Source organism: Myotis myotis, unplaced genomic scaffold (genome assembly GCF_014108235.1).
Source record: "Myotis myotis isolate mMyoMyo1 unplaced genomic scaffold, mMyoMyo1.p scaffold_m19_p_21, whole genome shotgun sequence".
Classification (NCBI taxonomy): domain Eukaryota; kingdom Metazoa; phylum Chordata; class Mammalia; order Chiroptera; family Vespertilionidae; genus Myotis; species Myotis myotis.
Window position 1 is genome coordinate 5010210 of NW_023416326.1, and position 10922 is coordinate 5021131.

The 10922-nt window shown below is 61.0% G+C and overlaps 1 protein-coding gene across 1 annotated transcript; it reads right to left on the bottom strand.

Moving 5' to 3' along the window:
- Positions 1 to 4455: 4455 nt before the first annotated feature.
- Positions 4456 to 10398, bottom strand: ZP4 (zona pellucida glycoprotein 4). The gene is made up of 12 exons (XM_036355197.1): positions 10224 to 10398; positions 9892 to 10013; positions 9719 to 9821; positions 9123 to 9272; positions 8005 to 8192; positions 7410 to 7507; positions 6779 to 6909; positions 6410 to 6599; positions 6185 to 6332; positions 5855 to 5930; positions 4686 to 4802; positions 4456 to 4559 (listed from the first exon to the last, which is right to left on the bottom strand). Exons 1-12 carry the CDS (start codon positions 10396 to 10398, stop codon positions 4456 to 4458), a joined length of 1602 nt encoding a protein of 533 aa, XP_036211090.1.
- Between the last annotated feature and the right edge of the window lie 524 nt (positions 10399 to 10922).

Below are 10922 nucleotides of genomic sequence, written 5' to 3' on the forward strand. Positions count from 1 at the left end.
ACAGGGTGGCCTTATCTCCCAGCAGCAGGCGGCCCCGGGCGGCGGCCGTGCCTGCCAACCCGTCTGCCCCTCGGCAGCCGGACGTGCGTGTGGGTGCGCCTTTGTGGAAAGTGGGGACATTTATGCAAATTGGCCCCGGTCCTGTCAGAAGATGGCCTTGGCCGTGGAAGGCTCTACTCTTTCCTCGGTGCAGAAACGGGAACTGAATGGTCTTCTGGACCCAAACTGTCTGCCCAGGCGTCGTGACTGAGGGCGCCCATCCCTTTGGCGTCTAGTCCTCTCTCCTCAGCCCTCTGAGCCCAGGCTCTGTAGTTATGCGAATGTTGGGGGGTAGGGGGGCGCGGTGCGGGGTTCAGAGAGGTGTCGCAGTAGTGCTGTCTTGTGGACATTCTGAGAACAGCGCCCTAGAAAGGAATTCTGCAAGTTGCCATCGTCTTGCTTTTTGCTTTACTCTTTCTAAGCTTCCAACCCTCCCTCCGTCCTGCTAACCCCAGTCATTCCCCAGTCTCCCCGGATCGCCTAAGCCCTTCCCTCCCTTCCCTCCCTCTAGGGTGCATCATCAGCCCCTTCCTTACCTCTGCCTGGAGCTGCAGTGACCCCAGTAAGTCACTCTCCAGGGCAGCTCTGCACTGCCACTGAGTATATACCTAACAGCATCCTGGTGATAACACGGCACTAATAGTGATGGTGTCACCGTGGAGGATGTCTACCATGCTTGTGTACACTTTTTAAAATATATCTATCTATTGGTTTCAGAGAGGAAGGGAGAGGGAGAGAGAGAGAGAAACATCAATGATGAGAAAGAATCATGGATTGGCTGCCTGGAATGAAGCCCACAACCCAGGCATGTGCCCTGACCGGGAATCAAACCCGTGACCTCCTGGTTCGTAGGTCGATGCTCAACCACTGAGCCACACCGGCCGGGATCTTGTGTGCATGTTCTGGGCACTGAGAGGAAAGGCTCCCACCCAGCTGTGGGCTCAGGGCCCCGGACGGCTGTGCGAGCCCCTGCCACGCCCCCGAGCCCCGGATGTTCAGTGGAACACGAACGCTATTTCCAAATTAAAGTGGAGAGACGCAGAGGAGTGTGTGCTAGGACGGGGCAGCATGGACGGGGCACCGCAGGGACAATGGCCTGGGGCCAGGGAGTCTGAGAAACCAGGACGATTCGCTCCAAGTTCGGATGCGCACGTGGACTCACATGCGCTCCGCTCTCCGGCTCCGGAGAAGCCGGGAGGCCTGGGGCAGAAGGTCAGCCTGGAGGTGGGGACTCGACCTGCTCCCCTGCCTTCGGGACGCACAACAGGAGGCGGCGGCCCGCCAGGCCCCGCGAGGCGGCCACACGGCACACGGTCACTCGTGAAATATTGACAGAAGGGCTGCTGTATGTACCAACTTTATAAAACTCAGGAATCTCATGTTTCTAATCCTCACCCGAAGATATGTTTATTGACTTTAAAGGGGCGGGGGGGAGGGGGAGAGAACCATCGGTGTGAGAGAGAAGCATTGATTGGTTGCCATCATACACATCGGACACACAACTTTTTGGTGCATGGATGACACTCAGACCAACTGTGCTCCCCAGCAAGGACTCTTTTTATTTTTTTTTAAAATATATTTTATTGATTTTTTACAGAGAGGAAGGGAAAGTGATAGAGTTAGAAACATCGATGAGAGAGAAACATCGATCAGCTGCCTCCTGCACACTCCCTACTGGGGATGTGCCCGCAACCAAGGTACATGCCCTTGACCGGAATCGAACCCGGGACCCTTGAGTCCGCAGGCCGACGCTCCATCCACTGAGCCAAACCGGCCAGGGTGCGAGGGCTCTTTTTTAAGATGCAGATGATAATAGTACCCGCTCCCTAGGTCATCGTGAGCATTAAGCAAAATGACTCATGCAAACTGCCTCCACTGTGTCTGGATGTGGCCGATGCCAAAACGTGGTCATTGTAATTCCGTGCTCCAGGGTGGTCATCCCAGGGTCAAAATGCACAAATTAATCTCTTCCTCTGCACGCCATCTGCTTCGTAGAATAGCCTCTCCCTTCGGTCAGGTCGCCAGGGTAGGCGCTCATTCTGCGTCTCATTTGTTTTTAATTTCGCCCAGGGCGTCATCAACGTGAAATAAATATTTATTAAAAGCAGCGGATTTAAGTAGCACTGCTTGTGCGCGCGGTTTGCATTCATATATTCTCTGCTTTTCGCCAGGCCTCCGCGGGGAGGCCGCGCTCATTGTGCCGTCATAGTTCAATTAGTAGAGTTTCCATATTTTATTTTTCTTTTGTGGCCAAAAGAAGATGGCTCCTGAGGCACCAGAGGTTTTTGGGTTTTTTGGTTTTAAATGGCTAAAATGGCAATTTAGGAATCTTCTCATGCAGACCCGGGGGGATGAGAGGGGGACTCCTTCGCAGGCAGCACGGGACTCTGAGCCCATCAGCCTCAAAAGGCGGGGTGTGGAATCCCCCGAAGCGCTGCAGGGCTCCGTGGGGGGCTGCGGGGGCCACCCCGAGGGACTGGATTGAGCCTGTCTGCGTGGTGATCGCAAACGGGTTGACTCATCGAGTTTACGTGTGCTGTGGGCAGAGGGCTTCTCCCAGCCCCCTTTAGAGCGGACTTCGTCATAGAGGGTCACCTGTCTGCTGCTTCCTGGGCACAGCGTGCTCCCAGGTGGAAACCACTGAGAGAGAGAGAGAGAGAGAGAGAGAGAGAGAGAGAGAGAGGAGGAGGACTGGGCCTCAGAGCCGTGTCAGCAGCCTGCAGCCCCCCTAATGCAGACACCACCGCAGACGTGACCAGTCTCCACACACAGACTTCGTCTCCCCGCCCCCAGGTCTGCCTCAAGGAGCTCAGACAAAAAGCCAACCCAGGCTGCTTTCCCCCCAAGGTCAAATCAAAGTCACCTTGGGAAAGTGACTTTTCCGTGTGCCCCTGGGAGGACACACAGGAGACAGGTACTGTGTTAACATAAGGAACATTCAAACCTGTAAAGAATCTGTGAGTTTGAGCCAAACTGTCGACAATTGGCAGGAAGCAGAATCTCCATGCATTGGGACAATGCTCCAGAGAATAGCGGTTTTATTTAATTTATTTTTATAAATTGGCTTCCAAGGAAGAGGCCTAAGTGAGTTACATGAAATCCACTGGCGACAGATTAGGGAGGCGGGAGAAAGCTAAGGGGGAGCGGGGGCTGGGGGATGGGGGGCCTAGAACCTCTGGGATTGGATAAAAAGTAAAATGATAGACACATGCTTGTTTGACACAGGTGGGCATAGGATAGTGAACAGCCAACAATGAACAGTGAGGGAATTTGTGGTCTCTGCCCTGACGCCATCTGTTGGACCCTGAGGGGTCTGGGAAAAGGGAAGTTACACGTTACCCCGACATTCCACAGGTGTGTTTGCAAAAAGATGGTAGGTGCTAAATAAAGATCGAAGTTGATCTTTGCCAAGAAAGATACCGGCCTAGGACACAACTACCTTCCATAAACTGCTATTTAGTGAAAGGCTTTCATTTCAGGCCCCCAGTGGCGTTCCTGTAGGTCTGAGTTTGCAAGGCCGCCACAGCGCCAGCATCCCAGCATCGGGCGGACAGACAGGCCTCCGAACTCCCGCTGGGCGAAGCAGCCCCACCGGGAGCCCAGGGCTCTCAGGGCAAGAGGGAGTTGGCTCGAGTACCAGCTCGACCATGGTTTGACCTGGTGATCCTGGCTTCACACACCCGTTTCCCTCACACGGCCCCCCGCCCTTGCTTGGTGTTAGAGGGCGCGTTATTCCACCTCTATCTGCCCCAGATCCTGGGAATCCCCATCTAGTGCCCCTGTCAGTTAAGTGACTATTGTCCCCTGCTCAGCGGTGTGAAGGGGGCCTGGTTTGACCACAAAGCAGCCGTTGAAGAGCCAAGATGAATACGGTGCTGAAAGGCCAGGCAACCAAAAGTTCCCTCTTGCCGAGGAGTGGGGACACCTGGTCTACCAGGTGCCCTGCAGGGCTGCCCGGGGAGAAGGGGAGACTGCCCTGAGCGAGGCCCCCAGCACACGCTCCCACGGAGCTCCCAGAGCGGGACGTTCATCTTGAGAAGAAAGTGTCTCCCGCTGTGGCTTCCACAGACCCGCTCTGCCCCAGTGCGACCGTGGGAAGAGTTTCACTGAGCACATCTCTGCTTGGTCTGAGATGCTTAGTTCTTGCGAACACCGAGTCATCAGCTAACCGTGAAACTCCTGAAAGGGTGTTCCCTTCAGAAGGGAGAAGGGCTGGGGTAGGAGGTTAGGGTGCCACGGTTTGTATTCTGTCCGTGGGTAAAACACCCCCCCCCCTTCCTTACCCTCAAGCTGGAAAGGAGAGATGCCAACCGCAGACAGGCAACAAGCTACCCAAAGAGACCAGCCTTGCCAATGAGACGCGGGCACAGGCTGCTGGTGAAATCTCGGTTTATTAGTGCGTTTGGTCTGAGGAACTCAGCTCCGTTTCTTGACAGCCAGGTAGGTCACGCCCAAGACTCCCACAATGATGGTCCCAGAGAGGCCGGCCACCCACAGGGCCCCGGAGTCTCCTGCAGCACCTGGCGGAGGGGAGGGGAGGTAAGGGTGGTGACCTGGGGTGAGGGAGGGGAAGGGAAATGGGGGTGAGGGAGGGGAAGCTTTGGTTTGCCCCCTGGTCCAGGCGGGCCCTTAGGTCTTCCACTCACTTGAGTATTTAGGAAGCTTTCCGGAAGGGTCCTCCGTGGCCTGCAGCAGGATCATGGGGCCCTGGCTCGAGATGAAGGCGGTGCTGTTGGGGTCATGGGCGTCAGAGCGTCTCCTTCCTGTCAGAGGGAGGGGGAGGGGGGTTTGTTAGGGTTTTGCTCATGGGGTTGTGGGGGGTCAGGGAGTGAGAGTCCAATGTGAGGCAGGGCCCCTCAACATGGACAGCTCTGCTCCGGCCTGAAGAAAACCATGTGACGTCTCACACACTAAACCTCCTCTGAGCTGGCCTTACACCTCCTATTAGGACGTTAATAGGAATCTGAGCAAGACAGGCTCCATGTAGCGCTGTTACCTTATTGCACCGGAATGGGGGCCTCCAGCTCATGTCAGACTGCCCTGCCCTGCCCTTCTTTCCTGAACAGTCACTTAGACAATAAATCGCCTATGAACACCGCGATACAAAGGTAACTGGCGATCGGTTCAGAGAGCAGAGCTTTGTTTGAATTCCGCGTCTTTCGCCAGCGACGGGGCCTTGGACAAGTTGGCTCTAGTTCTCGGGAAGGATGTGGTAGCGTTGGAGTTAGACATGTGATACTTAACAGGTCTGTGTGTGTGTGTGTGTTTGTACCAGCAGAGCCTTAGAGCTTCAGGGGACATGGGTCCTATTAATTCAGGGGCGAGACAGTAAATGCTAGTGGATCAGGCGGGGACACACACACACACACACACACACACACACACACACATGAGCTTTGGGCCTCCCTACAGCGCGTATTCTATGCCTCCAGCCACGTCCACTTGTAGATCTTCAGGCCACGTGACCAGAGGTGCTTCAAGCAGGTGTAGAGTCTACCTTTACGAGCTGGCCAGGTAGAGGTGTGTGTGTATGTGTGTGTGTGTGTGTGTGTGTGTGAGTGTGTGTGTGTGTAAGAATCGGGCCACATGTGAGCCATGAACCAGTTGGACTCCTGGCCTAGTGAAAATTCATATGGAAAACGCTAAGGCTGAGAGTTGCTGGAGGATTTTTAGCGTCTGTTTAAAAGGCCTGGGATTCGGAAGCCTCATAGAAGTCCTTGGAGAGGCCTCGTTAATAGGCTCATCTCCAGTCTGAGTCCCGTGCACGCGGGTGGGAGGTTAGCCTGGGGCGCGTGTCGCAAGTTCGGATACTCACGCCTGGTCACAGGGCAGGCCACGCAGGACAGGGACCCCGCAGGCTGGCAGACGGACACGCTGCAGTGCAGGAACACCTGGGAGCCGAGAGAGTGGGGTCACGGGGTAGCCCCTCATCCCGAGAGCCCCATCTCCCCCGAGGCTGTGCAGGGGAGTTAGAAGGTCCCGGCAGCCCGAGCCCGTGCCACGGGGTCACTGGCACAGGGATTGTCCAGAGGCAGCACCAGCAGCCAACCTGGGAGGCCAGCTTGGCTGAGGAGTGGCGTCACGTGGACACCATGGAGCTGGGGGGTGAAGAGCCCTGCCGGGGGGCAGGGGAAGAGCATCATACCGGCCCCCCGAGCGCCCGTCTGGCCCCCGCGTCCACGAAGCTGAAGGTGAAGATGCTGAACCGCTGGGCGTGGGAAGGGAATCGCAGGCTCTCGGTCTCCGGGACGGGGATCAGCTGGGTCTGGTAGTTGTCGCCGGCGTAGGGGCATCTAAGCACGACACCCACAGTCAGGGGGAGGGGGCTTTCCTGGGGGGGCTGCCTCGGGCACAGGCGACAGGCGCTCACCCGTTCACCAGCAGCGCCCACTGCGGCTGCTGCCCGGGGTCGGGGCCGGGCGTGGCCCAGCACTGATGCAGCCGCAGCCCCAGGTCGGGGTCGGTCCTGTGGCGGAGGGCGACCTCCACGTAGATGGGGTCCCGGAGCAACTTCACCACCGGGTAGTCACCGGCGCGGTAGTAGGCGCTGTAGTTTCCATCTGCAAGAGGCCACAGCGAGGGGGAGAAGACGGAGCCAGGCCGCTCGGGGCTGCGTGAGACGGGCCATCGCCCATGCCAATGCCTCTAGCAAGTATCCCGTGGCCCAGGCGGGGTCTCCAGGCCCCGAAGAGGGACAGGCTCGGGCTGCAGCCAAGCGCTCCGGCCAAGAGGGTCTCACCTTTCGCGATCTGAAGCTCCAGGGTGAGGGCCCCGGGCTGGGTCTCGGGAAGGGGCGGTGGGAGAAGGGAGACCTGGACGTTGACCGGGAGGGCGCTGCTGCTCACAGGGTAGGCGCAGCTGACGCGGAGCCTGCAGAGAAACAGGCGTCAGCCGCTCCCCGGCGGGCGAGGCCCCTTGTGGTCATGCGGGAGAACTGCTGCTAGTAAGTGCCACGCTTGTCAACGTGATGGGCGTGGTTCCTGGCCTGGGGGTGGAGGGGCTCACTTTGAGTTGGGGAGACCATTGTGGAAAGGGGGTCAGTCTTTAAGAGGAAGATGTAAGAGATGCCTGAGAACAGACATGGGCCTGTAGAAACAGGCGCTTTCGGTGGAGAGTGCAGTCGGGGAAGATCAGACAGGGATTTGATACGAAGATGAAACCATAACGGAGGTCCAGGAGGGGGCACAGTTGACAAGAAACATCTGGAGGCAAGAAACACTGGGTCAGGCAGGTGACAGGTTCTCTGGTCGCCAGGAATCGTCCCGTGGAGTCGGGTTCTGGGGACCGAGGACTCGCCTATCAACCCCTGGTCTATGCCGGGAGGGCAGCTCGGCCTAGGGGAGCAGCGTCAGGTGAGCGAAGGCCTTTACCTGAAGGTACTGTCACGGGTGATGGAGCCACGGCTCCAGGTTCTCACATCCTGGGCTGCAACCAGCTCGTTTTCATAGACGGCCTGGTCCCCAGTGACCTGGGAGGGCAGGTGAAGGAGACGTGGCACGCCTGCTGGCCAGGGCGCTGCCCCAGCCCCTACTGGCCATGACCGCTGCCCCGGCCCCTGCCTGCGGGGCCCGGCCCCTGGCAATGCTATCCTGTTCGTGTTTGTGGCGTTTTCTGCTCCACAGGCAGAGGCAGGGGACATAGTCACGTCACTTCACTTGAGGACAAAGGAAAGGGAGGGGTTGGGAGGACTCAGGTGAGCTCAGGTGAGGCCCCTGCTTGCTTCTGGGGCAGGCGGATAAGAGGCGCCCCTGCCTGTTCTCTGCTGGTGGGGGTGCCAGGCCCCATGTGCAGGGGCGGCTGGGTGGCAGAGTCCCTGGGGTGAGCTCTCCTGTCCTGGAGACCAGCCCCCTGGACGCAGTGTTGGGGAGACTCTTCCTGCCCAGAGCCCTAGCTCCCCTGCCCCAGCCACGAGCACACGCCTGTCGCTTCCAGGGTGAGGCCCCCAGCGGAGGGTCCCCCGCTCACCCGTCGGGTGGTCCCGCAGGCGGTGAAGGGGAACCGGAACAGGGCGAAGGCCGGTGTGGCCACCGCGGGGCGGCATTCGCTGTCGTTGCCGAGGGCCAGGCGCACGGAGTCCAGGAGCAGGGGCGGCGAGGTGACGTTGCGGGCCACGGCCACGGCGAAGTGGCCGTCCCGGCTGCAGCGGGAGGTCACTGCAACGGCAGAGGCTGCTCAGCGGCGTCCCCGCCAGCGGCCGGCTGCCCAGGCCTAAGAGTTCCATTATGTTCACGGCGCCCCCGACCGGGTGCCCGTCCAGCTGCCCACGCCCAGCTCGGGGTCACTCGTGGGTGCCTCCCCTGGGGGACTCAGCACATGTTTAACCTCAGTGCTTCTTGTTCACTAGTTTCAGAGCTGAGGACAGAGGGGCGTTTGCCTTGGGAAACCTCGGCAGGATGGGATGTGGAGATAGTGGCGTTTGAGAGCAGGCCCTCTAGCCTCAGCCTGGGGGCCACTGGCCTGGGCGGGCCGTTCCTGGCTCACCCAGGTGGCGCCTGCACCTGGACTTGGCTTCCAGGCGGCATTATGTTATTTTTAAAGTCCTCACCCAAGGAAACTTAGTCCATGGGTTAATATTTTAGGGAGAGTAGGAGGGAGGGGGGAAGAGAGAGAGAGAAGGCGGGGGAGAGAAATATCAATGTGAGAGAGACATCGCATCAACCGGCTGCCTCCCCCACAGGTGCCCTGACCAGGGCTGGGATCAAACCTTGACTGGGAACTACAGCAGAGACCCTCTGGGGCACAGGCCGGCTCTAACCACTGCACCACACTACCCAGATGCCTGTTATTTTGTTCTGCGTGGTTTCTAGGAGCCCAGAAACCAGGAGCCTGGAGGGAGCTTGCACTGCTTGGGCCTCTGCCTCCAGCCCCTGCCTCCTGAGGGGGGTCGGTGGGGGACTAGCCCTTCCCCAGGCTCAGCTGCAGGTACCTGGGGGGTGAGGGGTGGGGGGGACTAGCCCTCCCCCAGGCTCAGCTGCAGGTACCTGGGGGGTGAGGGGTGAGAGGTGGGGGGGGCTCGCCCTCCCCGGGGCTCAGCTGCAGGTAATGGGCACCTTCCTCCGCTGCTTGTAGAGCAGCCGCCTCACCTGTGTTTCCATAGTAACAGGACCTGCCGCTGGGGTTGTAGCAGCAGCCCAGCGCCTTGCAGGCCCGGGGAGTGGCGGGAGCCGGGGCGCAGGGCAGCCTGTCCCCCACGGGGACCGAGTCGCACAGGTGAGCGCCCAGCGCGTGGAGGCCTAGACAGTGGGGAGCAGAGCAGCCCGGGCTGGTGACAGAGCCGGGGCCTTGGGAGCCCCTGCTCCCATCCGTCTCCCTGTCCCGCCCGCGGCGAGGTCTGGGGAATGAGGCCCATGGGAGGCACCTGGGAGAGGCCCTGAAACGGGCCCTTTCTGAGAAAGAAGGGGGCTCCTCACCCTCCTGCAGGGAACGGTTTCTCCCGTGGGGGTGCCCTCCGCCCAGGCCCCCGTGCCTGCTCGCCTCTCGGACCTGCAGCGGCCGGCGCGGCAGATCAGCGTGGGTCTGGGGGGGGGCCGGTCACCCCGTTTTATCAGCGTTGCCCCTTTAGACCACGGGCTGCACCCCTGCCTCAGGTGGAGGTTCTCTGAGGATGCGCGTGGGGGGAGGGGCCTTCACGAGTGACAGGTGTCACTCAAGGCGCAGGTGGGCCTGGCCCGGCGCGTACCTGGGAGGCCGACGGGGCACTTGAGCAGCTTGGCCGTGGCCACTGCCTGGCGCCCGGCTGTGTCCACCTGCTCCAGGCCCACGGGCATGACGTGCTGGGAACCCTGCAGAGACGGGCCGGCGTCAGCCTGGGGGCCGGGCGGCTCGGGGGTCCCCAGGCCGGGCCCTACTCACCCACTCGGTGACGTAGCAGCCGCCGTAGGACGCCTCCAGCACCAGGGAGCTGCCCGGGCCAGCCGACACCCGGGTGCCGCAGCCGGAGTCGTTCTGCAGCCGGTGCAGCAGCCCGTGGTCGTCTGGGGGGAGGGAGGGAGGGAGGGAGGGCAACAGTCACCAGTCACCACGGCGACCGCACAGGGAGCACCCAGCTCCCCGGGGCCACCCACCGCCCAGGAGAGGGACCCCAGGGCCCGCTGAGGACAGGAGGCCGGAGGGCGGCTGGAGGAGGCGGCAGAGAGGAGCCATTGCCGGGGGGCAGGCCAGGTGAGTGGGGGCGGCAGCCTTACCCCAGGCTATCAGCGTGGGAGGCGTCCCCGAGGCCTGGCCCAGGGGGTGGACCGTGTACTGGAGGCCCTGGGGCCCGCAGTGCAGTTCACCCGCATCTTCCGGGGCGTCGGGCTCAGGCTGGCCGCTCAGGGCCAGAGACAGGGGCAGGCAGAGCAGCAGGGGGCACAGCCACATGGCGCCGGGAGCGCGGGGCGTCCTGCAGGTCGAGGTCGAGGTCAGTGCCGGAGCTGGAGCCGGCGTGGGGGCGCCGGAGGGCCCCTTATATGCGGAGAAGGAAGGCCAGGTGTGGGCGCACAGCGGTCCCCGCAGGTGGGGCTCCTGCCTCCCGGCCCGGCCCGCAGCGGCCTCGGGTTAAGCGGGTTAAGCGGCGCGATCAGATCGAGGCCCCCCGCGGCCCAGAGAAACCTGGGGCCTGTTATCCAGGAGGCTCCCACGGGGCCGGGGCAGAGCCGACCGCTCGCCGGCCTCGGAAGGCCTTTCTCCGGGACCCTGCACGTCTGGGCCGGCCCTGCTCTGCCACCGCGAGCTGCAGGCCCCGCGCAGGCATCCGTGTTCTTGTCTGTAACGCGGGCACAGTAGCCCCGGCGGGAGCGTCTGTGTTGCGTGGCCGGCGCTCCTTGGCCTGGTCAGGGCCCGGAGGACCCTCGTCCCCGTGCCCACAGGTTCTAAGCTTTCACGAGAATTCACGGCACCATGGG

What these genes read in the sequence shown, in the direction of transcription:
- ZP4 (XM_036355197.1), bottom strand. Translation starts at nt 10,398, where the DNA reads ATGTGGCTGTGCCCCCTGCTGCTCTGCCTGCCCCTGTCTCTGGCCCTG. An exon ending in ACCCGTGACAGTACCTTCAG is followed by an intron (nt 6,910 to 7,409) that starts GTAAAGGCCTTC and finishes GTTTCTCTGCAG; the next exon opens with GCTCCGCGTCAGCTGCGCCT. An exon ending in AAAGCTTCCTAAATACTCAA is followed by an intron (nt 4,560 to 4,685) that starts GTGAGTGGAAGA and finishes CCCCTCCGCCAG; the next exon opens with GTGCTGCAGGAGACTCCGGG.